The sequence below is a fragment of the Electrophorus electricus genome, chromosome 12, assembly GCF_041902795.1.
Source record: "Electrophorus electricus isolate QZ-2024a chromosome 12, ASM4190279v1, whole genome shotgun sequence".
In the NCBI taxonomy this organism is placed as follows: Eukaryota; Metazoa; Chordata; class Actinopteri; order Gymnotiformes; family Gymnotidae; genus Electrophorus; species Electrophorus electricus.
Genome location: NC_137508.1, coordinates 3,103,919 through 3,126,102, shown reverse-complemented (window position 1 = coordinate 3,126,102; position 22,184 = coordinate 3,103,919). Strand labels below are relative to the sequence as shown.

The window sequence follows — 22,184 nt, the reverse complement described above, 5'->3', positions numbered from 1 at the left end:
TTGATGTCACAAATTGTTTTGTTTCTGCACAACAAACATATAACAGTATGGAACATTGAATTGCTTCATTATGAAAAGGCCTACATAAATAATAATAATAATGTTTAATATATATAGCGCCTTTCTCAAACTCAAGGTAGCTTTACAATAACTTGAGGTTTCCACTGTTAACTGATCGTAGAGTTTTTACAACGGTTGTACGGCACATTTTGCACAAATGAGGACACTGGTGATTGTGATGTATGTGATGTGTGACACCACACGCATGACACAACCAGACCCAATTTAAAAGTGTTATCCTTTATCTGATATCTTTTGTGTTCTGCAGATGAGAAGGCTTAGCCTTGACTACATCTGTTTTCCTAATTAGATTCATTTTAGTTCTGGTCTCTGAAAAGCCATGGTGGTTTGAATGTGATGCTCACTCCTGCTGTGATGTACTTTTTACCAAATGTTTAAGACTTTAACACAAGGCGTAGGTTAGAATTCTTGGTTAAAGTATTTGGATGTTTTTTCAGTCCATGTAGCTCACACATGTGCATTTACTCTCAGCAGCCTATTGCGAGTTATCTGTTTAAAGTTATATTTTACTGCCACGTCTTGAGAAATCCTTTTGTGTCAGTAACTTCAAAAATATGTCATGAATGAATCATGACTATTCTGAAATTGTTTGTGATTGTAAAACACACCCACACTAAAAAACCAAACATATTTTTAATATGTAATATGAAAGATAAAGAATGTTTAATATGGCCAGAAAATAAATAGAAAATTAAAAAGAAACTCTCAAAGCCTTCATCAATTCTAACTCTAATGGTCACAATACCACTGCGAGGAATGCCCCTACTGAGATTACTGGCCTTATATTTACCCTGCCGTGTCAGGACTCCCAGGAGACGAGAGCATTCATTTGTGAAAGACTCTTTGCACTTGGCTCAGTGGTTATGCGCTTGTCCTAATGACCACCTGAGGAGACCGATGGCATATGGTGGTAGTTACAGCTGAGCTCCTCTGATGTAACCACCACAAGCACTCGCATGCCCCTTAGGCTGGTCTAGGCCCCTGTTCTTAGTCTGTGACCACATTACAGGACAGGTCAGCCATTGTGGTTATTATTATGGGTGAGATAGGGGTTATTAAATCCATGCATCGATGATGGACACAAGGGACCTACACATGAAATTGGAAATAAAATAAAATAGTACAATAAATCTTAATTGTGTTTATTACATTTCTGCAAGGGTCCTACACCTAATTTTTGTATATGCAGTAATTTTCCATATAGCATGTTCACTTATTGTGAGAGACAGTGAGATCTCTGTAGAGAATATGATTAAAATAACCTTGAAATTGTCTATGCAGTTTATGTTATGCCACTTGCTGGCACCACCATTATCATAATGCGTTTTGAGAAAAAAAGAATCACTGACAACAGCACACAGCAGGCACTTCTCCCTCTCGCTGCTTCCTGCTTGTTCAGTGGACCGTGGCGTAGGCAGAACTGAACAGAGTCCATCCCATTTCAATGGCTCAAAGAGTGACCGATTCCAGGCCTCAGACAGGTAGTCACTCACTTTGTTTTAATGATGCCTAATTAGAAAGCCAATTGGCTAAAAAGAGTTTCGGCTAATTTTGTAACAAATGAGTCATGTGCTAATAAAAGATACATAACAAATAGTTACGATGCAGATCTTTGTGTTTGTCCACTTTAAATGTAGACATGAGCGTGACTAAGCACATGTTCATAGTCATGCTATAGGCTTGTTTGCTATGCAGTGAACAATGTCTGACGAACCTTTTTTTAATGGAGGTTAAACAATAAGTTGTTAACCTGCTTCCTGGATGAACAATTTTGTAGAAGTATCATGGATTTTTCTTTTTTTTTAGCAATTCCTTATCTGCGTTGTTAACATGATGCTAGTGGATTGCTGAATAAGCTTTAACCAGCCTTTTCAAAAAAAAATAAAAATTCAAACAGCTTATGCTGATTTCATCATGCTTAGTCAGCTAGACACTGACTTCACACACGGGTTTTACAGACAGTGCGTTATGTGGTACTCGCATAGGAGCAGTAGTGAATGAATGATTCATCTAAGTGACATCCTATTTCTTATGTGTCTGTCGCTTTAAAGATGGCAAGGTGGGCGGAGCTTCCTAAGTCCCTAACTCGGTGCAGTTTTCTTGGTGGGAGGAGCTTTCCCTGAGGAAACAGGTGCCTGCCGATAGAGATGATGTCATTGTTTCAGTATCACCTGGAAAAACACATATAGAATGTCAGCCGGCAACACACCCACGCATACACAAAATAGCTGCTAGACACCAGCGCACCTGTTGTAAGTAACTTTACCTACTTGGGTAAGAGTGTTTCTTTAATGCCAAATATTTAGGAAATGGGATGTAGGGTTCTATTTGCCACAGGTTTATAGCTGACAGGTATGAACGCTATATTTTTAAGTTTTCAGACTGCAAATTGCTTTTGAAGTTTAATGTCAAAAAAGAATTCAGTTAAAGTGCTTTTTTAAAAAATATCTGTTAATTTGGTTGAACTGCTTTGTAGTCTGAACATTTGCTTTACTTATTTAAAATACTATAACATAGCGTACGCTGCCTTAGGTACTTGTTACCTCAGAGGACTTCATTGTGAGTCATGTTACTAATCACTTAAACCAGCTTGGCCACTAGCATAACAGTTGTCTGAACATACTAATGTGGGCATTTAATGTTTCATGAGTCTGCCGTTTTTGTTGCACAGTGTCAAAGTTAAGAGCAGTTGCTTTTTCTCTGTGTATCCAGAGTGTGTTGTGCTACATCCTGCCTCCCCATTCTTCAGCTGTATATTACATTTTTTTATGGTCTAGTCTAGTGTAACCTGTTTTCAATATCAAGCATTGTGAGTCATAGCAATTTGCCCACAAACCACTCTGACATAAGATCACTGAAATCACTTTAACTCCTGTTTGGGTTTTGAGAGAGCCATAGAAAGGGAACAGAAATGTCTGTTCTAGTAAGTGTGTTTTGTAACAAGAGGACTTATTTGTGTAGGATATATGGGTTAGCATTAGTCAGCCTATGGGTGTGTGTGCACTGCGGGCACTTGTATTGCTGCGCCGCTGTCATGGAGTGGCGTGGTATTAATTGTGGGTGCGTGATTCGGGTTAATCATATGACAGTGAGTAGAGCCTGAGAGGGAGGTGTCACTCTGAGAGCATGATGTCATATAGGAAGTCATTCTAACTCAGGGGGTAGTTGGCCAGACCTGTGAATCACACCCAGAGAACCAGGATGTGAATAGAAGTTAGACTACTTTAGTGGTGCTCCTTACACATCTGATAGTTCTGGGAAAAGTCCCCTAGCTGTGTTGAGGGCACTTTCTGATTGGGCCATGGAAATGTTACAAGTACTGCTTTCCTTCTCTGCTCTGTTTTATTTGCCATGAGTTGGACTAGGGTATGCCTCTGGTTTTCCCCGAGGTCGTATTTAAACTTTGTCTCACATACTGTCACACACTGTGTGTTTGCGTCTATGGGTGATGCCTAACCTCATTAATTGGAGCGGTTATGCGCCTTTAGTAAAAGGGTCAGCCAGGCCTTGTGAGTTGAGGTGAGGAAGCTTTGGTTTGAGATGAGGGAGAATGCACTGTTACCAGAAAACTCTTTTGTTTTCCAGGATCAGCTTTTGTCTCTGTCTGAATAGCTTTATTGTGGGAAATTGTTCTGTTTTCCTGCCTCCAGTCTCACTCATGCAGTTCAGTCAAAATGGTTTTTTTCGTTGTTTTTTTTTTTTTGTTTTTTTGTTTTTTTTTTTCTTTTTCTTTTGTTAACTTGCGCATACGGTATCAGGCTTGGTTTCAGTCCTCCTACTGGGTATTATCTCAGGAAGCAGGCTTTCCCTTGTGCTGCAATTGGGGGAGTGGATGGAGCTGGGGGTTGGGTTGGTGTTTACACGGTTCAGCATGTATGGTTCGGGCCAGCGTGGAGTGGAGCAAGGCCTGGTCTGTTGGTGCCTGCTGCTGCTTCATCCGTGCCCGAGGCACCTGCTGCTCTGACATCACGCCTTCTGGAAGAAAAACAAAGACGTATGTAACTCCTTACTGACTGCAGAGCCCATTCCATATGACAGAAGCTCACTTCTGGTCATGTGTGTCCTTCAGCTTGTGTCAAAATTATGATCTAACTTTGTGTAAAGAATAATGCAGTATTAATTCAAAGAGCATGAAGAGTTGAGTTGGTTCTTAAAACAGTAAATGCTCTCTACTATTTGCAGTCCCAGGATATTAGGCTATTTGTAAGTACACAGGGTTTGCTGCTTGAATACAGAACTGATTCTGGTTTTCTCTGGATTGAAAGGCTTATACTCACACATTTTAACCACAAGGGAACCTGGACCTCTGGTAAAAACCAGTGCTGCTGTCCTACACTGATGGGCTACAGAAATGGCCCTCTTAGGCCTTCTGGGACCCCAGAATTGATTGGTAGGTCATGACAGTGACTGTATGAGTCTGTTCCATGAAAGAAGAACCTTTAACATCTGCCGGGGTAAAGCTCTGTGAGAACTTCCACACCCCTGTGAGTTCACCAAAAAGCAGCCATGTCATTCTGAAAGTGTTCAGACTGATTTCACAGCTTCGTTCTCTTTTATTCATCACAGTAAGTACTTCACCCTCTACTGATAACTGTTCATCATCTCTATCGGCCAGCACTGACCCATTTTTAAATATTTATTTATTGCATTTGTATTTACCTAATTTGGTTGTAGAATTGGTTCTCTCCTCTGTTCTCAGTTAGAGAGGAAGAGGATAACACTTACCTATTTTACACGTATAATAACCCTCCAAAAACAAATTCTGTATGCAAGCAATTTCTCTGTAAGATCTAATACATTGGTTTTGTTGTTTGCTCTCCATTTGTTTTGATGCACCCTTATAACATTTAAGTTTTCATAGGAGTCAAACTTCAGCTTCCCCCCCCAGAGTGTGAGTTTTCAGTCATGGGTAAAAGACAGGAGCTGCCAGTTTGGCAACTCGCTGCATTAAACTTTAACATACAGTTACAAATAATTGGCCTGCTTATCTCTGGGTGGAGAAAGAAGTTGTGGCACAAAGTGTTATTTTTTCTTTCTGTCATTAGTCAGCCAGTAAATGGTTTGGGTCTCTGAAAATTGCGGCGTTTGGAGAATGAGTTTGGTGCTTAAAGTCTGTCTTTAAATTCAGGTTTAAAAAAAAAAGTTTATATATATATATATATATATATATATATATATATATAATATAGTGTGTGTGTGTATGTAAAAATTGTGTGCTGAGTGAGAAATGTAAACTACTTTTCTCCTAAATTACGTATGCATCCAGATTGAATAGATTACACGCCTTGTACTATGAAAGAGACATCGGCTCAAGCTACATATGAGAACCAAACTTTGACACACTCTTCAGATCACGTCAAGTTAATAACACTCAAATCTATGTGAATGCGTATGTATTGATTGATTTTTTTTTAACTTTTTTTTTTAGCTGCTGAATCAAAGATCAATATTCTTTGTCTGTCAGACCACTCGTACATAGGACATTAAAATTAAACTCTAAGAAGCGTTACAACCATAATTAATGTTAGAAACAACCCTATTAACCTCAGCTCTAAAACAACCCAGTGTAGCTCCCACAGTAGGCTTTCCAGATAGCACGCGCATTGTAGCGTGCGCTCCGGCGTGCAGGGAGCTCGAGCTGCAGGTAATGGCGCCACCCCTCCCCCAGCCGGTGTTGAGCGCGCGCAGTAATTGGCGTTCTGCGGTGTCTAACGAGTCTAACGGTCACAGCCGAGGGACTGAGGCGGGATGACGACGCGGTGTCCCGGTCATTAATTGATCACTTTCATCGCAATTTGAATGGATAAGCCTGAGCTGATCTCCTTTTAGCCGTGGTGGTGGGACATTCACAAGGGAGGTGGTTGTTTGGGCGACGCTTATTGTTCACTCAGCATCCGAGCGGCTAGGAGGCTTTGCGCTACACGTACTCGGGAAGTTTGTGGTAAGCTGACGTTCGCTAACCTAGTTAGCGTGGACAAACTGTTTTTTAGTTTGTTTTTTTCTTAAATGGACAACCCTGACGAGGTCTTTTTTCCCCACAGGGACAGTGTGTATAGTAGCTAGCTATTTTGGCGGAGGAGAAAGTTTATAGGAGATGCTCTCAGCTTGATTCCGCGCCGAGGTTAATCGGTATGCTTTGACTAAAAAATGTCAAATGAAACCTTTATCGCCGGCTAACTGTGTCCGTCCGTTTGCTCCGCGTAATCGATTGAGATTCGGGATATTAATGACGCTCCTCGTGCGGGAAATGCCTGCACGTGCCTGCTTCTTCTCGCGCTCCAAGCGAACGCGCAACTGTGCAGACCACTGACGAACAGATGAGCCTTCGAAGCGTAAGCAATTTAAAGTGTCGTTTTTACAAAGAAAACACTTGTGTATTTAAGTTTGAGTAATAAATTGTGATACCCTATATCTGCTAAATTTTCACTTTACATTTTGGGCAAACTGTAATGCTGCAAGTGGGCACCTTCAAAGGATTTACACCGTGTAAGCGTGGATGGCAAAAAATGATCTCACGTGGTTTTTGGACCACGGCCGCTTAATTTCAGTCCCACGTTACGACAAGAAACGTGGGCTTTATTACTGGCCTATTATTACATACATGGCTAATCCATTAAGGATAACTCGCGCTCGTATCCTCAGTCCGCAGGTCTCCCTTTCCTCCTATTGAATCTTCTGTTGGACAGAGGTCTGGTTATTTTCTTAATAACTGTTACATTAGGGTTCAAATCAAAGACGGGAGTCCATATTCTTAATCCCATTTATGACAAGGCTTCAAATCACAGGTTATTTCTCAGATGTAAAAACAAAAGGGGTAGGGCAGTTTTGTTCCTTTTATGCTGTTACAACTTTTTGTCATTTTTACACAAGAATAATGAAGTGCATCTTAACAAAGTGCACGAGAAGCATGTTTTCATCCAGATGTAAATATCCTAGATAAAGAGTTTGCTTTTAAGAGATAAATGGCTCAAAACCACATTTTTTGGAGCGGTGTGGCTATGTTGTGGTACCAAAAAACTGATCCGCTATGGTCAGTGCTGTTCCAATCCAGTGTTTGCATCTTCATTATATAACAGCTTGCACTATCGCTGGAATGCACCACAGGAAGTACTCCTGCAGCTTTCAAGTTAAGGTGTTTAAGAATTGCAAAGTGCACAGGGGCCTTCAGTCCAGACACTTGGAGGTCAGTGTTGGTTTAATTGCATTGTCATGGGATCTGGCTTGAGATCAGAAAGATCTGGCTAACCGGCTTTGGCACACACGAGTGAGCAATCTGTGAAGTAATCTAAATCCTGTTTTTCTGTCTTTAACGAGCATCACGGATGTCATGCTTCTGTTTTGCTTCTCTTTTTTTATTTTTGGCTTGTGGGCTTGCGTGAAGACCTCTGCCTTCGTTTTGATTATCACATGGCTAATGAATGTTAACTAAGGGTGCCTGAGGTACATTTTTCCTTCAGCCTACAGGGTAACTGCTGGGATATCAGCAACTCTTTTATGCCTTTAAGTGTTCTCTCTCTCTAAGTTCTGCTCCCTCATTCATCCATTCGGTCCTCGTCTTTTGCCTTTTGACTCCGTCATCGGTACCAGTTGCAATATTTTTGCACAATTTTTTTTGTTACTTGTTGGACCCCCTACTAAGAGCATTTTCCTGTGAGAGGTGTTCTCAGCTGGTATTTATTATGGTCTGGCTCTGCAGTCAGCATGTCATGGCTTTATCAAGCAATGTAGACTGAATTCCTCACAGCATGGTGGCAGTGTGCTGTAGGTTTATCACTTCTGCAACATTATTTTTGAGATGCAGTGTATATGGTCAGGAATTGATCTTATTTGAAGATGTTGATGTAGCATTAGTTTAGCATAGTTTAGTTTAGTAACTGGTACTCAGAGTCAACTGAGTTTTCCCCTTGTTTTAATTCTTTGGTATTAAAGCAATGTGCCTTTTAATTTCAGCACAAATCTCTGACTACATGAGTTTGCACCTCACCCTGTCATTAGGTCAAAGTCTCTATGGCAACCAGTGTAGTCTTTGTGGCCTTGGAATCTGTATGGTGTAGTCATGACCTGTACTTGCACAGCAGTTCAGACCTCAGCTAGTGTGGTGATGTCATTGTAGATCTTGGAGGGAGAGTCCCTCAGGACCAAAGCCCTTTTCTGTTGCATATGTTCGACATAGTGTAGACATGCTGTTGCATCATAAAATACAATAAAAAATTGAGGTGACAAAATCATTCAAGGGGACTAATGCAAAAATTGACCTACCTTACGGGTTTGTTCTGTGGTAGTTTTTGCGGACCAGTTTTGGTGTATTTTAGTTTGATTGCAGTAATGTTTCCATGCATTATCTGACGCTTTCTGTTGAGCAGACATTGTCTATCTTCAGTTTCTGCATGGGTCCATCATGAACTGCAGAGCTACAGGTCCCTTTAGACCTTCTGTTGGCTATTTACTTACCCCTGAATTAATTAACCACAGTGTTGCAGTGCTGTTTTTTTTAACGGCAGGCTGTTTTCTGAGAGAACCTGATTGATAAAGTAGTACTTGGAATAAAAAGTTGTTTTTTTTTTTAAATCCTCTGTGCTAGGTTAAGTGGTCTAATCGGACTAAAAAAGAAAACTGAAGAACTTTTAAAAGCTTGTAAAAACTGTTGCTAAAATGTCGTCATCTGGTAGGATTTGCACACTTGAAACGGATCTGTGAATAATCCAGAATATTAGGTTATTTGATGTTAACTAGACCATTTGATCAACTTTTTTCTTTTTTTGCACACAGTATTATTTGTGATTTAGGCCCATATTATTATTTTAATTGGCCTTGTAGGCTACATTCACAATCATATTAAATAAATTAACCTTTGAAGTATCATTAAACCAGTAGGGGCTTTCAGAGATATTTAAAGTCTTTGTGCAAAACTCATGCTGATATTTCATTATTTAAAAATATTTTAATATTCTCATGAATATTCATATAGTATTTTTGGTTTTTATAGTTCTCACTCAATTTCATTTGGCACATTGCTCAAAAAGGTGGTAATAAACCCCTAAACTTCAACTTTGTGAAGCTGATTTAAAAATAAGAAATAAAAATTTAATTTTTTTATTTTAAGAAATAAAAAAATGCTTTGAACACATCCAGCTTTCCACCAGTCTGTTTCCAAAGCATGACTGGCTGGAGGCCTGTCTGACAGCACTGTAGCTATTTATCTGCTTGTCTGTATCAAGCTTTTGTCCCTGTTGGATATTTTCTCACTGTTGCTTCGAGTGAAGTTTGGCAAGAACAGAAGCTGTTGGTGTTAGACTCGGGTGTGAAACTGCATGGTGGTGAGGCATTACAGATTTCATTAGTAGTGTAAATGCCAGTAGTGTACATACTATGCCAGTGTGAAAATGTCAAGATGGTAGCGTCAGAGGGTGTGTGGGGGATGGAATTCTCACCTCTGATGGTTTAAACAATCTCTTCTGTTCCCAGCAGAACTGATTAGTCACTGAATAGCCCATTGCATCCCATTGGTCTCGTATGGCTATTTAAAGGAGTCATCGTGGTCTCATTTTTAGCCTGTATGACGTGTTTTCTCCTGCCGGTCGTACAGTCTTTAGTGGCACCGACACGTTGCTCTCTTGGATTTGGATTCAGACATGCCAACTAAATGGTGACTGCAGGGTTGTAGATTCCTTCCAGAGGGGGTACCATGGAAAATTGTCCTTTCTCTCCTGCCAGTCCATCATGTGCAAAAACAGGGTTCTTCAGGTTTGCAGCCACTATCGCCGCTTGCCCTGGATTTGTGTATTCAGGGAACATCTGAAGGAGCTTTTCCTGTTGGTCCACATGGGGTAGCTTGGTCTTGTTTCTGGTGTTAGTGGGCTTGGATTGTGGGGTGGGCATCACCAGCAGCTGTATGTCTCTGGAGCCCAGCCAGACTGAGGCATTTGAGGTGATTAGGGGCGTGTAGTGGGCTATGGTGCCAAGCATGTCTGCAGTCATCCATATGCTGTCATGTTGCATAACTGCTAATAGCTGCAGTTCACTGGGAGCAGTCGGAAGCAAAGATTTAGCTGCATGTTCTGTCTCCCCAGATAATAGGTTAGTATAAGTTAATGATGTGCTTTTAAACACCAGATTCCATCATGAGGGTTTCATTTTAGCTTTACTCTAACCTGCATTATGTTGGTACATAAACAATCAAATTAATTATGTCAGAAGAATAGTCTCTCAAACTCAGTTTAAGCCCTTAAAACGCATTTGCCTCATCAGTGTATTTCTGACTTATGGCAGGACAGATGCTCTGTACCTTAAAGTCCATTAATATCTTTATACATTCGACTTACTGATAATAGGCCAACATAGTCCATTGCCACTGAAATTGTCTAATTGGCCTGTGCACTTTAACTTGGTACATAAATTTATAAACTTTGACACTGAAGGCCTACATGTTTGACTTTAATTGCTGATTACTCTGTATTAGGAGAATTGGTCCCCTTAGACCTATGCAGGCTATACTACTTTAGTGCACAGTAATTTAGCTCGATGTGGGGGAGTTCTTAAGATTGATGGACAATACCCATGTGGCTGGACTGTACCAGGCTAGTTGAACAGAATCTTGTTGTTTCCTGTTCATAGAGGTCATGGTACACGGGGTCAGGCTAAACAGTGCTGAGAAGGAGGCAGAAATTGCCACAGTAAACATTTCTGAGGACTTGGAAGTGTATAAGTGTATACATGTGTATGTGTGTGTGTGTGTGTGTGTGTGTGTGTGTGTGTGTCTGAATGGGTAATGTACTTCCCTACTTGGAACTGTGAGGAGGCGATCTTGTTTACCCACATCTTGTGGCTTACCAACAACCATGTGACCATGCTTGCTTGTTTACCACAGTTTACATTTGGCCCATAGACGCTTGCATCCTCCTCTAGAAGAGGGACCTCCTTAGTTCCCCACATGGCTGCATTTTGCCAGCAAGATTCATCCCCACACCACAGGACCGACTAACCTCCCATCCCCCCGTCTTATCCAGCTAATCCTTTGGCTCGACCTGTCACTCATATGACCGCATTCAGTGCAGATCAGAACAGCCCACACATAGATAAGCCAAGCCAAATTTCTGATCTGTAGACATGTTGTAGACTGTAGTGTAGTCCTGCTCTTGGTGTATACTCACTATTCCATAGCTTTTTTTCTCTATTTACTTTTCCCATGATGAAAAGAGGTTTGTAATGAATGTTTGTTTTTTTTTTTGTTTTTAGGAATACTAAAGACCTAAAAACTCATTAAATCTGTCTGACACTCACTCTTTCATTTCAGGCACCGCTCCCCCAGTTTTTTCTCTGCTGCTCCACTGTTCATGCTACTCTGTCTATTTAAGCTCTAGAACACTGTCCTCAAGCCTGTCCTCATTTAAAAGCACATCAGACATTGAAGGACATAGTCAGATTTGCCAAAACTGACTTGAGAGGAGCTCCTTGAAGGTTCTGCTTTTGCGCATCGATCCTTGCAACCGGAGGTAAAACTGAATGGTAAATGGGATGAATAATACACTTTTGAATGAAGAGCCAAACCCTCTGCCCTGCTCTATTTGAACTTGCCAGGGGAGACGTGGCTTAAGAGCCACATCCATTGTGTCGTCCTTTAGTGCTGTAATGACATCTCAGGGCCTGGTTCCTAGGAGGCAGGTGTTTGAGCTGCCAGCCCCGTCCTTGCTGGCGTCAGACTGGGCCGAAGTATTTTTCAAGTGTCCTGCAGTTTGCCAACAGAGTTTTTCAGTGTGAGGTTGCAGTGGAGACCGGCCATGTTTATCAGCTGACGGTGAAGGAGAGGGAAGTTGGCTTTGTGTGCCCTTCACCTGTGAGGGGAGACAGCTACTTTGAGTGGTGCTGGGATTAGACATGGAGCCAGACGTTAATGTTTTCTTTATCTCCACTCTCTTGCAGATGTGTTGAAGTGTGAGGATTCACGCCCCATTGACATGTTTACCATCATGGGAAGGACAAGGACGACCTCATCCCCCTGAACCTGGCTGGACAGTGCTGCTGCTGTTTGAGACTGTAAGGTCTACAGTGGGTGTAGTCACAGCCACCACGCAACCGAGGCATCCCTGACCAGAGCTCCGAGAGAGTTAGGGCGTGGATGACGGAAAAGTGTGAAAAGTGGAGGACTAGTGTGTAAGTTGGTCTGGATCAACTCCAGTGCAACTGTTGGCACCCATCACAGTCTATTTCTGATGCCTTTCTGTGAGTGTGAGCCTCTGAAAACCAGTGGAATCCAAGGAATTATGTCATACTACTTTCTTAAATAAAATAAAATAACAAAGTTGGGTTTTTTGGACACAGTTCATTAATTAAATTTTTTTCGTGGGGCACTTTTTAGAGTATGACACCCTGGCTGGTATTACTGGGACAGACCGGTTGCTGAAACCAACTTCCACCATGTCGTGGAAAAGGAACTACTTTGCCTCTGGCAGCAGTGGGCTGCAGGGCATGTTCACCCCACGGACCATGAGTTCCATCGCCCCCAGCAAAGGCCTGAGCAACGAGCCAGGGCAAAACAGCTGCTTCCTCAACAGCGCCCTGCAGGTAGGCCAGCTGTTTCATGCACACTTCCCTTCTCTAGCACACAGGCACGGTCCTGCTGACACTCCGCTGAGAGCATGATAAAGTAGCTGATCAGCTGAATATGTTGTGATGGGTGCCAGCGAAGGGGGTCCTACCTGGATAGATTAACCCCAAACGAGCCACGCGAGAAATGGCAACATGTCAATAACATAAGATGTCATTCATCGAGTTCACAGGTGTTTCGCATCAGTCCCTCTCTGTAAGTAGTACAGGAGAGGAGGAGGACCCTGCTGACATGCAGGCTCCCTGTTCTGCTAGCTCCTTACATATTTGTTATTTTTTTAGGGATACTGATTATTCAATAGCTTATATAGATTGTGAGGTTCCTAATTATGGTGATTATGCTTTCTCATGATTGGTTAGTATAGCTGGATCTTGTTAAAATGTAAAGCTTTTAGTTAACCTTGATTATAGAGCAGTTGTGAGGATTTTTTCTTAGTGACGGATTTCACAATATCAACACCGTTTAGCCTAAGAGCTACCTAATTAAAAAAAAAAAACACTTAAATGTTGGGAGGGAAGAAGCTACTCCTAGCATGGCTGCATTGTTGGAACAGTGGTTTCAGGAGAAAACTCCACAGCTTCTGTGGTTATCTCAAAGGCAACATTTTACCAGCCACCAAGAACTTCAGATGATTTTTTTTTTTTTAAAGCACAACTGAGAGTCCTGTTTCCATTTAAAAAAAGGAAATTATGCCTGTACGAACAACACAACACGGACTTGTCAGTTGAACGTGAGAAAGGGAGAGACGAAACTGCTGAAGTTGAGCCAGCTGTAATTAGATTACAGCCTAGTCTAACAGCTCCGTTTCACATCTGACAGGAGAGCAGACAAACGGCACATTCCTGTTTCTTGTTGGGTTTTGTTAGCTGTTGTGATGTGACCTAGTAGACATGCAGGAGTTGAGCGCCGTGGCTCCACTTAGCCTAACCACTGTTCTTCTTTGTAATTGTGAGCTACAGGTAAGAAATATGAAGATTGAAGCATGTTCTTTGCATTGATACATGGACAAGATCAAAAATGATAGATTATTTAATAAATAGCTGGATCTGTATTATATTGGCCCTTGCACTACTGTACTAAAACCTTGATTTTGTTTTTTTTTTTCTTACACACACAAATGAGACGAACCTCATTTTACATTGTTTTTGGACGTTCATAAAAAGGTTTGCAGGTGCATCATCTTCTCTCTCTCTCTCTCTCTCTCTCTCTCTCTCTCTCTCTCTCTCTCTCTGTGTGTGTGTGTGTGTGTGTGTGTGTGTGTGTGTGTGTGTGTGTGTGTGTGTGTGTGTGTGTGTGTGTGTGTGTGTGTGTGTGTGTGTGTGTGTGTGTGTGTGTGTGTGTGTGTCTTTGTCTTTGTATGGTGGCTAAAAGTTAAAGGAGTCCTGAAGGGTGTGCACTGACTAGATGCTGAGGAAGTAAACATGAGGAGCTTTTGAGAAGCCCCCCCCTTCATGTTAGGCATTCAGACTTGAAATACCTCCTTTGATGAAATTAAGTAGGGGTGTAACTAATGAACTTTTGGCGATTGAATTCAAATTTTGATGAAATGGTTTGTGAAGTTTTTCTACAGCCAGGGGTTTTATTTGGAAAGATTTGAACCGTTCCAATACACTAAAACAATTCGGGAGCAAGACAATTTTCACACTTCTAGTTGAATTTTACAGTTTTGCAGGCTTGTTGGAAGTGAAAGAAATCTCGAGGTCCTTCACAACTTTTAACACATTACCAAGATGAGAATCAAGCCATTGGAGGGTTTTTTTGGAAAGAGGTTTTCTGGGAAGTTGCTCCATGTGGACTGACCAAGTCACTTATTTCACCTCTCCTGCCTGTGTCAGGAACGACATTTCAAGTTGACTCAACTTCCTTAGCAAAGGCATATATTCTGGCAAGCTCTTATCCATGCTAACCAGCCATTGACCTAACTCTAACAAAACAAGCCTTCACAGTAAGCCTCTCATCAGTGTTTGCATTTCAAGATTAACAAAGTGTTCATCTTGTCGTTTTCTGGCTTCACATTTTTAACCTATTTATTTGGTCATCCTTTGCAGAGTAAAAGCATGCACTACTTTGCTGCTCCAGGCCCTTTGCAGTAATGGGTTTCTGGCTGGGCATGGCCAAGCCCTGGCTTCCTGGGGATTACACGGAGACCCTGCTGTTCTCTGTCCTCCACCCCCACCACCCACCCATTTTAATTTCCCTCTTTTCTCTGCCTGTCAGCCTGATAAAATTCATTTTGCTGAATCGATGAGATCTCCGATAAGTTTCAGCTTTGTGAAGAAGGTCATTTTATGGTTAAAGTGAGGGATCAGATTACAGATATTGCAAGTAGACTCTTGCTGGCATCATTTCTTTTCTTGCCTCATCCTTAGTCAGTATTTGGTAACTTGGGTCCTGCCACCTATGTTCATACTTTCTGGTCTGCGCATCGCTGAATACATTCACCTTTTGTGACATTCTGTGACCTGTGACATTTTTGCGTAGAGAGATTTGTGCAGAGCAGTCCTTTCCTGTTCTGTGTTCATGGTTCCATTCTGTTGATTAAGTGTACAGACCCGAAGGAAGGACTTTAACTGAATTTATAGAATGCTTATAACAGTTTTACAAAGGAGTTTTATGTTTAACACGCATGTATCAGTCAATATAATGTCTTGACATGTGCTTGAGTCTATCTTTGTCATAATCCTTTGGAGAAACATGGTCCTCGAAGACACACACACACACACACACATTCATGCTCAATGGGGGGGGGTGCCTTGCCTCTAGATTTTCTTTCATGCATGAGCAGAGCTGTGTGCATCTTGCCTGCCTTTTGTTTCCCAGTAGTGCCTATGATGCACTTAGTGATGACTCAGACCCTGTCTGCAATAGACCCCACAAACAACTGTCAGACAGTTGCCTGCACAGACAATAATTACCATGTACAGCAACCTGCCATTAGGTCCCCTCTATTTTTGGATTACAGTATAATCAGCTATATGGGGGGGAAAAAGCAGCTTAGTTGTCTGATAATGCGTCCAAAGCTACAAATTAGTGTCAGTTATGAGTATGTGGGGGAGGGGGGGGGGACTGTTTTGCTGTATTGTCTGCTCCTTTAAGCCATGACATGGTGTCAAGACAGCAAATCGAGAGCCTCAAGGGCGAAAACAGTAATTTCTTTGACTGGTGTTAAATGCAGCACATTAACAAGTGTTTATTAATATTTTTTTGATGATTGTCTTTCTGCCTGCAGTGGGTTATTGTACTTAAATGTTGGGTCCATGAACAGTTTTGGTTCTGAGTCCAATCCTGGTCAAGAAGTGCTGAGCATGACTCTCACCCCAGGACCAGCTCCAAGGTGACTAATAGAAAGCTGATCCACACATGTTTTATATTTATGGGTGAGGAAATCACAGGTGAAATGAACTTTGGAGCATTGCAGTGATTCAGAATTTTAAAATTAATTTTTTGTTTATTTTTTCCCATATGGAAAGTTCAGGAGAAGGTGTGTGTGTGTGTGTGTGTGTGTGTGTGTGTGTGTGTGTGTGTGTGTGTGTGTGTGTGTGTGTGTGTGTGTGTGTGTGTGGGTGGTGAGCGTCACTTGTTAAGGAGGAGTTCTTTACTTTCCTGAACTTCTCAAGTTTCTCCTACATCCACTCTCGGAATGTTCTAGAAGGCACTCAACCCATTCGGCTGTCTTCATCCATGAATTAAGGACCTTTTTGTCTTAGTCATTTCTAACAGCCTGTTTCCATTTTCAGTGGGTGCATTTTGTCTCTAAACATGTTTTTTTATTTATTTTAAAATATATGTTAATAAAATGACTTGGATTTTAAGCAATTTCAAGTGTCCAAATACATTGTTTTTGTCAAGATTAGTCCCTCCCAGCTTCCATGTTTCCCCTGTCTTGTGTATTTTAGTTCCATGACATAGTTAATTTTCTCCACCCCTTGTTTGATTTGCTCACACCTGTCCCTCCTTCATGTTAAGTTCATGGATTTAAACGCTGTCGTGTTCCCTGTGTCTTGGCTGTTTATTTGATGGTTGCATTTGTGTTTACTTCATTGCATTTATGCGTTCATTGTGGTTGTTAGGCTTCATTGCGTTTGTGTTTGATGAAAGTTTTTGAAAGCCTGTATATGCATGTATTTAAGTTTGTATTCCATGCCTTTTGTGTTTAGACTAGCTTTCATGTTTCCTATCCTTTTCCTAACCTATAGCCTACTTTCCCTGTTTGTCTTCGTATGTTTTGTTTGTTTGATCATGTATCCCCGTAATCTCCGTATTGGCTCAGTGACCCTGGACTACCCTTACGACTATGACTCTGGATTTGTACTTAATAAATCTCGCTCTTCTCCGCACATGCGTCTGCCTCCTTACCACTGACCATTACAGTTTGTCATTTTAAAAGCTGTCATTGGAGCCTTTCTTTAACGCACTTGTTTGTGATGATGATATGGCAGCAGTACTCTGCTTGTGAAATGCTGCCCCTTATGAATGGACCATAATCAACAGAAATGGCCAACGTTAAGTCTTTTTCCAACACGTTCATCTCCTTTTTTTTATCCAGAAGCTGGTTCTCTGAATCTAACCAGTGTTTGAGTCATCCATGTGCTAATGTACTTCTGGAAATGAGAATGAATATTTTTGGTAAACCCTGAGGACTCTTGAACACCTTCTGCTTACTTGGAGTTTGCTGAACTGACTGTGGTTGTCCCTAGTGACCCCACCTCTCTAACCTGTCAAAAAAGATTGCTCACAGATTGCACAATAGAGCACAGAGAAGAGGAGGGTGGTGGTTATATTCGCATCTTGACGCAACCCGCTGTCCGAGGTTCATCTCAGTCTTACAACACGTGTATGTATGGAGAACAGGTGTACGTATGGCAGCGCGTTGGTCATAATGGCACAACGAAGTTGATCTGATATCCATGACCAGAACAAACTGGCCTTTAAAATCTACAGCAGTCTGAACACGGAACTGCCCCCAAAGTGAAAGCAAGGATGCTGCATGAAGGACTAAAGGAAGAAGCAGGCTAATGGCAGGGAGTGGTTATGACTTGGCTGCTTGTATTTACAAACAATTTTCTTTTCTCCTACTGAGTCCAGGGCTGGTGTTGGCACAGGCCAAGTCAGGATGTGGAATCAGCTCTTTCCTGTTAAAGCAACCACAGAAATCTGTGTGAAGGCAGAAGGACCTGTGGCTTTGGTGGCTTTCAGGCTGTAGGTAAAGTACAAGCTCTGTCACAAACCATTTTTACAAAAAGGTTTTATGTGATTACATGCAGCAGTGAGCCTGTCCTGCAAGCAGGCAGACACACACCTACCCTCCCTCCTTCAGCAGATGTGGCTTAGGAGAAAAATGAATAAGCTGGCCTTAGCTCTTCCTTCCTTCCTTCTCTTGCCGTTGTTCTTTATCCCTATATCGTTCTCTGAGTGTTTAGTGTATCCAGCATGATACGTGTAAACGCATCTTGACGGTGGACTGTCCTTGCCGTCGTGCCTGTAACAGCGCTGTGCATTCCTATAGTGGTTCAGGCCTCAGGATTTGTGCAGCCCTTCTGAGTCGTTTCCCTGAGTCATGGAGCAGCAGACCTCTGGGAGTGCCGGACCAGTTAGGTAGTAGCGGCTGCCTCAACCCGTGAGCCACTGCCTTGTGCCTCTTCACTTCCTCTCGTTTGGCCTGCCTCATTTTACTTTTAAAAAATTACCTTTCTTTTCCATATATTCCTCTCAAAATGAGCGATTCTCCGTCTCATTTAACTAGTTAAATACATTTTACTCTTGTAATGCAAAACTACTTCAGATTTTTTTTACATTTTTGAGCTCCTTTGCACTGGGTTTCATTTCCGCGCCACTTTACCAGCAGTGCTCCTGAGCAGAGTTGCCACGCATCTTCAAAGATGGACCGGGACACCAAGCAACAGCCGAGGACGACGTCACTATTCAGGCTCGCAGACAAAAACTGCCATTTCCCCATGAACCCATAATGAAGGAGCTCTGCTTTGTGGTAGTTGGATTTTTAAAAATGTTTTTTTTTAAAGCTAAATAAGTTTCTTAATTATTGATTCTTCTTGGCAGGTTTTCTGAAGTTTCAGTCTTTCTCGGTATGCTGTGTTTGGTTTAGAACTAGACAGACATAGAATTTAGTTTGGCTTTTGGTTTTAAATTTGAGCAAGTCCTTCTTTTGATGATGTGCTGCTTTTAACTGTCATGTATAATGACCTTTTTTAGCTGTCGTTTTTACAGCCTTTTATGTTTGGGGCTGTTGGGTAACCCTATAGATGCCTGCTCTTACTGCAGATGTTCGCTATCAGTTTGTCAGTAGCTGTTTTCCAACACAGCTACAGCATTCGTTTGGAGCCCAATTGTGTGTATGGTCCCTGCCAGAGGTTGGCACTCTTCTGACCCAACTTTTGAATATTTATCGGGACACTGACAATGATGAATTCGTGGCAAAATAAAAAAAGATTCAACGAATGAGAGGGCCTTGAGTATGTCGAGGTCGTCTGTGTTGGCTCCAGGCATGCAGTGGCTGCTGGTTCCAGTACGTCACGGGACATGGCGTCACCTTCAGAGGACGGCCCTCTCCGCTTCTTGCACTCGTGGATCGAGCGGACGTGCAGCCGGTCGGGTGGCCGACACTAACACAGGGCTCCCCTGAAGCCTGGCACACTACCTTCTCTACTCACAACTGTTCTGTGCTTCACTCGCAACTTTAGCCAATGGAAATAAAAGCTGTGGTGCTCGTGGAACTTTCCATGTATTATCTGCTCATGTGTATGAGATTTGGTGGCAGATACAGGACAGACACTCTTGTTTTTCCACTCTAGCTTGCCAGCTCTTTGCTAGTCCTGTCCTTACTGGTGTTGTGATGGTAGCTTCAGTAGTCCGTTTCAAACGGTCATCAGTTTGCTGCTTGGCCCAGCTGTATTTCTCAGCTTCTTTCTCATGCCAGTGTAGTGACCCGCAAAGGAGCTGAAACTCCACATACATAGCAAAAAGTTCAGTGCTTCTCAGAAGATATGTTTTGTCTGATTTGTTTCATTGGTATCTTCCATTAAAATGTACATAAATATTGGAAAATTCAACAGTCACTGAAGAATAAAAGAAAAATGGATAAATAGAAGTAGAATTTAGTTATTTAAACTGTTTCCAACTTCATTGATTAGCAGAATATTCTAAATAACGCATATCTATAGAAACCTGGTGAATTTCACTTGTAATTGAAAAATAAAAGGATTTCACTCCATTGACCTTGATGTTTTGTGTTCTACTTTTTCCTATGTGATTTGTGTAACTCAAACAGGGTGTGTGAGTGAGAGTGTGAGAGCGCAAATGCCAGGATAGTTATTGTTCACAGACACCCTGTATCATACTTCACCAGGAACAAGGCTCCTCACTTTTTTCACCCACATTACTTCATTTAATTTCTTTCCTCTCTCTCTGTGTCTCTCCCTTCCACCAAGCCCCAGGCTGCTTCACCCAGAGGTGTGGTTAAGTGCATAAGACATCTGACATGCAAGGCCCCTGTCTGTAGCTGTATCAGGCCTTGCACAGAGCTGCTGGTTTTAGCTGTGTCACTAGGCACTAGGGCAGGCCTGGCACAGAGCTGCTGGTTGTAGCTGTATCACTAGAGCAGGCCTGGCACAGAGATGTTGGTTGGTTGTCCCTCTCCCCTTTCGTTGTAGGAGATGTATCTTCCAGCACGTACGCTACTGCACACACTTTGTTCTTCTCAACATGCTCCATCCCCTTCAACAGAACCTGTTGTGTTTTTAAAGCTGCTGCCTGTTGAACATCTTTCCTGGCACAGTAACGAGTGCAGTCAGTGTGGAACGTTGACTGCCACCACGCAGGGCAGCTCATGGAGCACGTTTGTGTTTTTGATGGTTGAAGCTGCCGAGATGCTTGGGAGGCCAGTGGGAGAGTGTCTGGAGCATGACAACTCCTGCTCATGTCCCAGAGTACCCTCCCTACTGCAGGGTTCCACTGCATCCGTCCTGCAGTGACTCCCTGACGGCTTCCTGAGGGGAAATGCTGCTGTTCTGGAGCCGATTTGTCACATTCCTTTGTTTTTCTTCCCTGACAGGTCCTTTGGCACCTGGACATTTTCCGCAGAAGTTTCCGGCAGCTAACGATACACAAGTGCATGGAGGACTCGTGCATCTTCTGTGCTCTCAAGGTGAGGGAGACGCACGGTCTGACAGGTGAACGAGCAGCCCACCACTTGCTAATGATTTAATTGGCCACAGGTATTTTAGAGTGGCCTTGTTCCTTGTGGTCACTGCGGGCAAACAGACTCCTCTGGGTTCGTGTCTGTGTCTTTTTACTGCTTGAATGTCATTGGGTGTCTCAGGGCCTGCTGGATATCTGAGATCTACTTGAAGTTATGTAGAGAATGACTAGGTTGTCATTTTGGCAGGGTTTGGCTTTTGTGGAATAGAAGAGTACACTTCTTGTGGTAAACCATCATAGTGTCCATTTACATGTAACATAGATCAGGGGGACAAATTAGTTTAGGCAGCTTTCTCACACTCTCTCTCTCTCTCTCTCTCTCTCTCTCTCTCTCTCTCTCTCTTCTCTCACCTTAGTTTCCATTCCATTTACTTTTTTGGTACATTCCACCTAATCCATTGGAGTGCCGTGGTGCTCTCCATCACAAACTCAGTAACTTAACTGGAACTGGTAGCCTTGTAGGTACTGCCATGGTGCACTCGGTCAGCTTTCTTTCTGCCTCCCCCGCAGGCCTGCTGCCTTAGAGGCTGCCTGCCTATCAGAACAGGCTCCTGCATAGAGGCAGCTACTGTGAGATGACCTTAGGGCTGTTTTGTACACGTTTTATTAATTGTTCACATCATCCGCCCTTTACCGAGGCATTCAGATCCCTTACTGTAAAGAATCGATTTATAGATCGTGATAATAGTAGAGTGTGCGTGTAGTGAGGCACCTTCTCCCTTGGTTGCATCAAGAATCATATCTGCAAAAGCTGTGTTCCACTGATTATAGAGTATTTGAAGAGCCTATCATGTGTGTTTTGTGTTTTTCTAAGCACATTTTACTAGAGTGGTATCGGGATTTGTTTGTGCTGCCGCGCTGTGTATGGTCTTATGCAGTATGTTTATACAAGAGTTCCTGGTGCTGCTGCCACAGCTAAAAGCAATCTGGCCAACTGGCATTGTCCAGAGATGGAGGGAGGGAGGGAGAAAGAGCCAGAAAGAGAGAAACTGAGGGAGAGGGTGAGTGGGAGTGGAGGCGGGGGGGGTGTTACACATGGAGAGACGGAAGGAGAAGGATGGGGAAGGGAGGGAGGAAGTGAGATGAATAACAGAGGGAGAGAGTCCCATATGTTTGCTCTGCATGTAGTGTTACAGAACTCTGCAGTTTTAGCTGTTCACCTGCGTCTTCAGCAGGGTAAAAATTTGCCATTCGTCAGCGTCCCTTTGATCGCCCTGTGCTACGGAAGAGCATGAGCTCAGCTTCTGTTCCTGTTGTGTCAGTCTTTGTCCGCACTTCCCTCTTC

General features: G+C 42.5%; 1 protein-coding gene across 12 annotated transcripts in view; it reads left to right on the top strand.

The window, feature by feature from the left end:
* Positions 1 to 22,184, top strand: part of usp54a (ubiquitin specific peptidase 54a) — a 44,770-nt gene that overhangs the window by 4,331 nt on the left and 18,255 nt on the right. For 4 of the 12 annotated variants that reach the window (XM_081724422.1, XM_081724420.1, XM_081724421.1 and 1 more), the window contains exons 1-4: positions 5,713 to 6,413; positions 12,001 to 12,231; positions 12,437 to 12,642; positions 20,754 to 20,846. In XM_081724422.1, coding sequence (XP_081580548.1) covers positions 12,496 to 12,642; positions 20,754 to 20,846 — 240 coding nt within the window. In that variant the 5' untranslated portion in view covers positions 5,713 to 6,413; positions 12,001 to 12,231; positions 12,437 to 12,495. Of the gene's footprint in view, positions 1 to 2,259; positions 2,334 to 5,712; positions 6,414 to 12,000; positions 12,301 to 12,436; positions 12,643 to 20,753; positions 20,847 to 22,184 lie in introns of those variants that run through there. The other 8 variants (XM_081724418.1, XM_035531418.2, XM_081724415.1 and 5 more) reach the window with 6 other exon arrangements.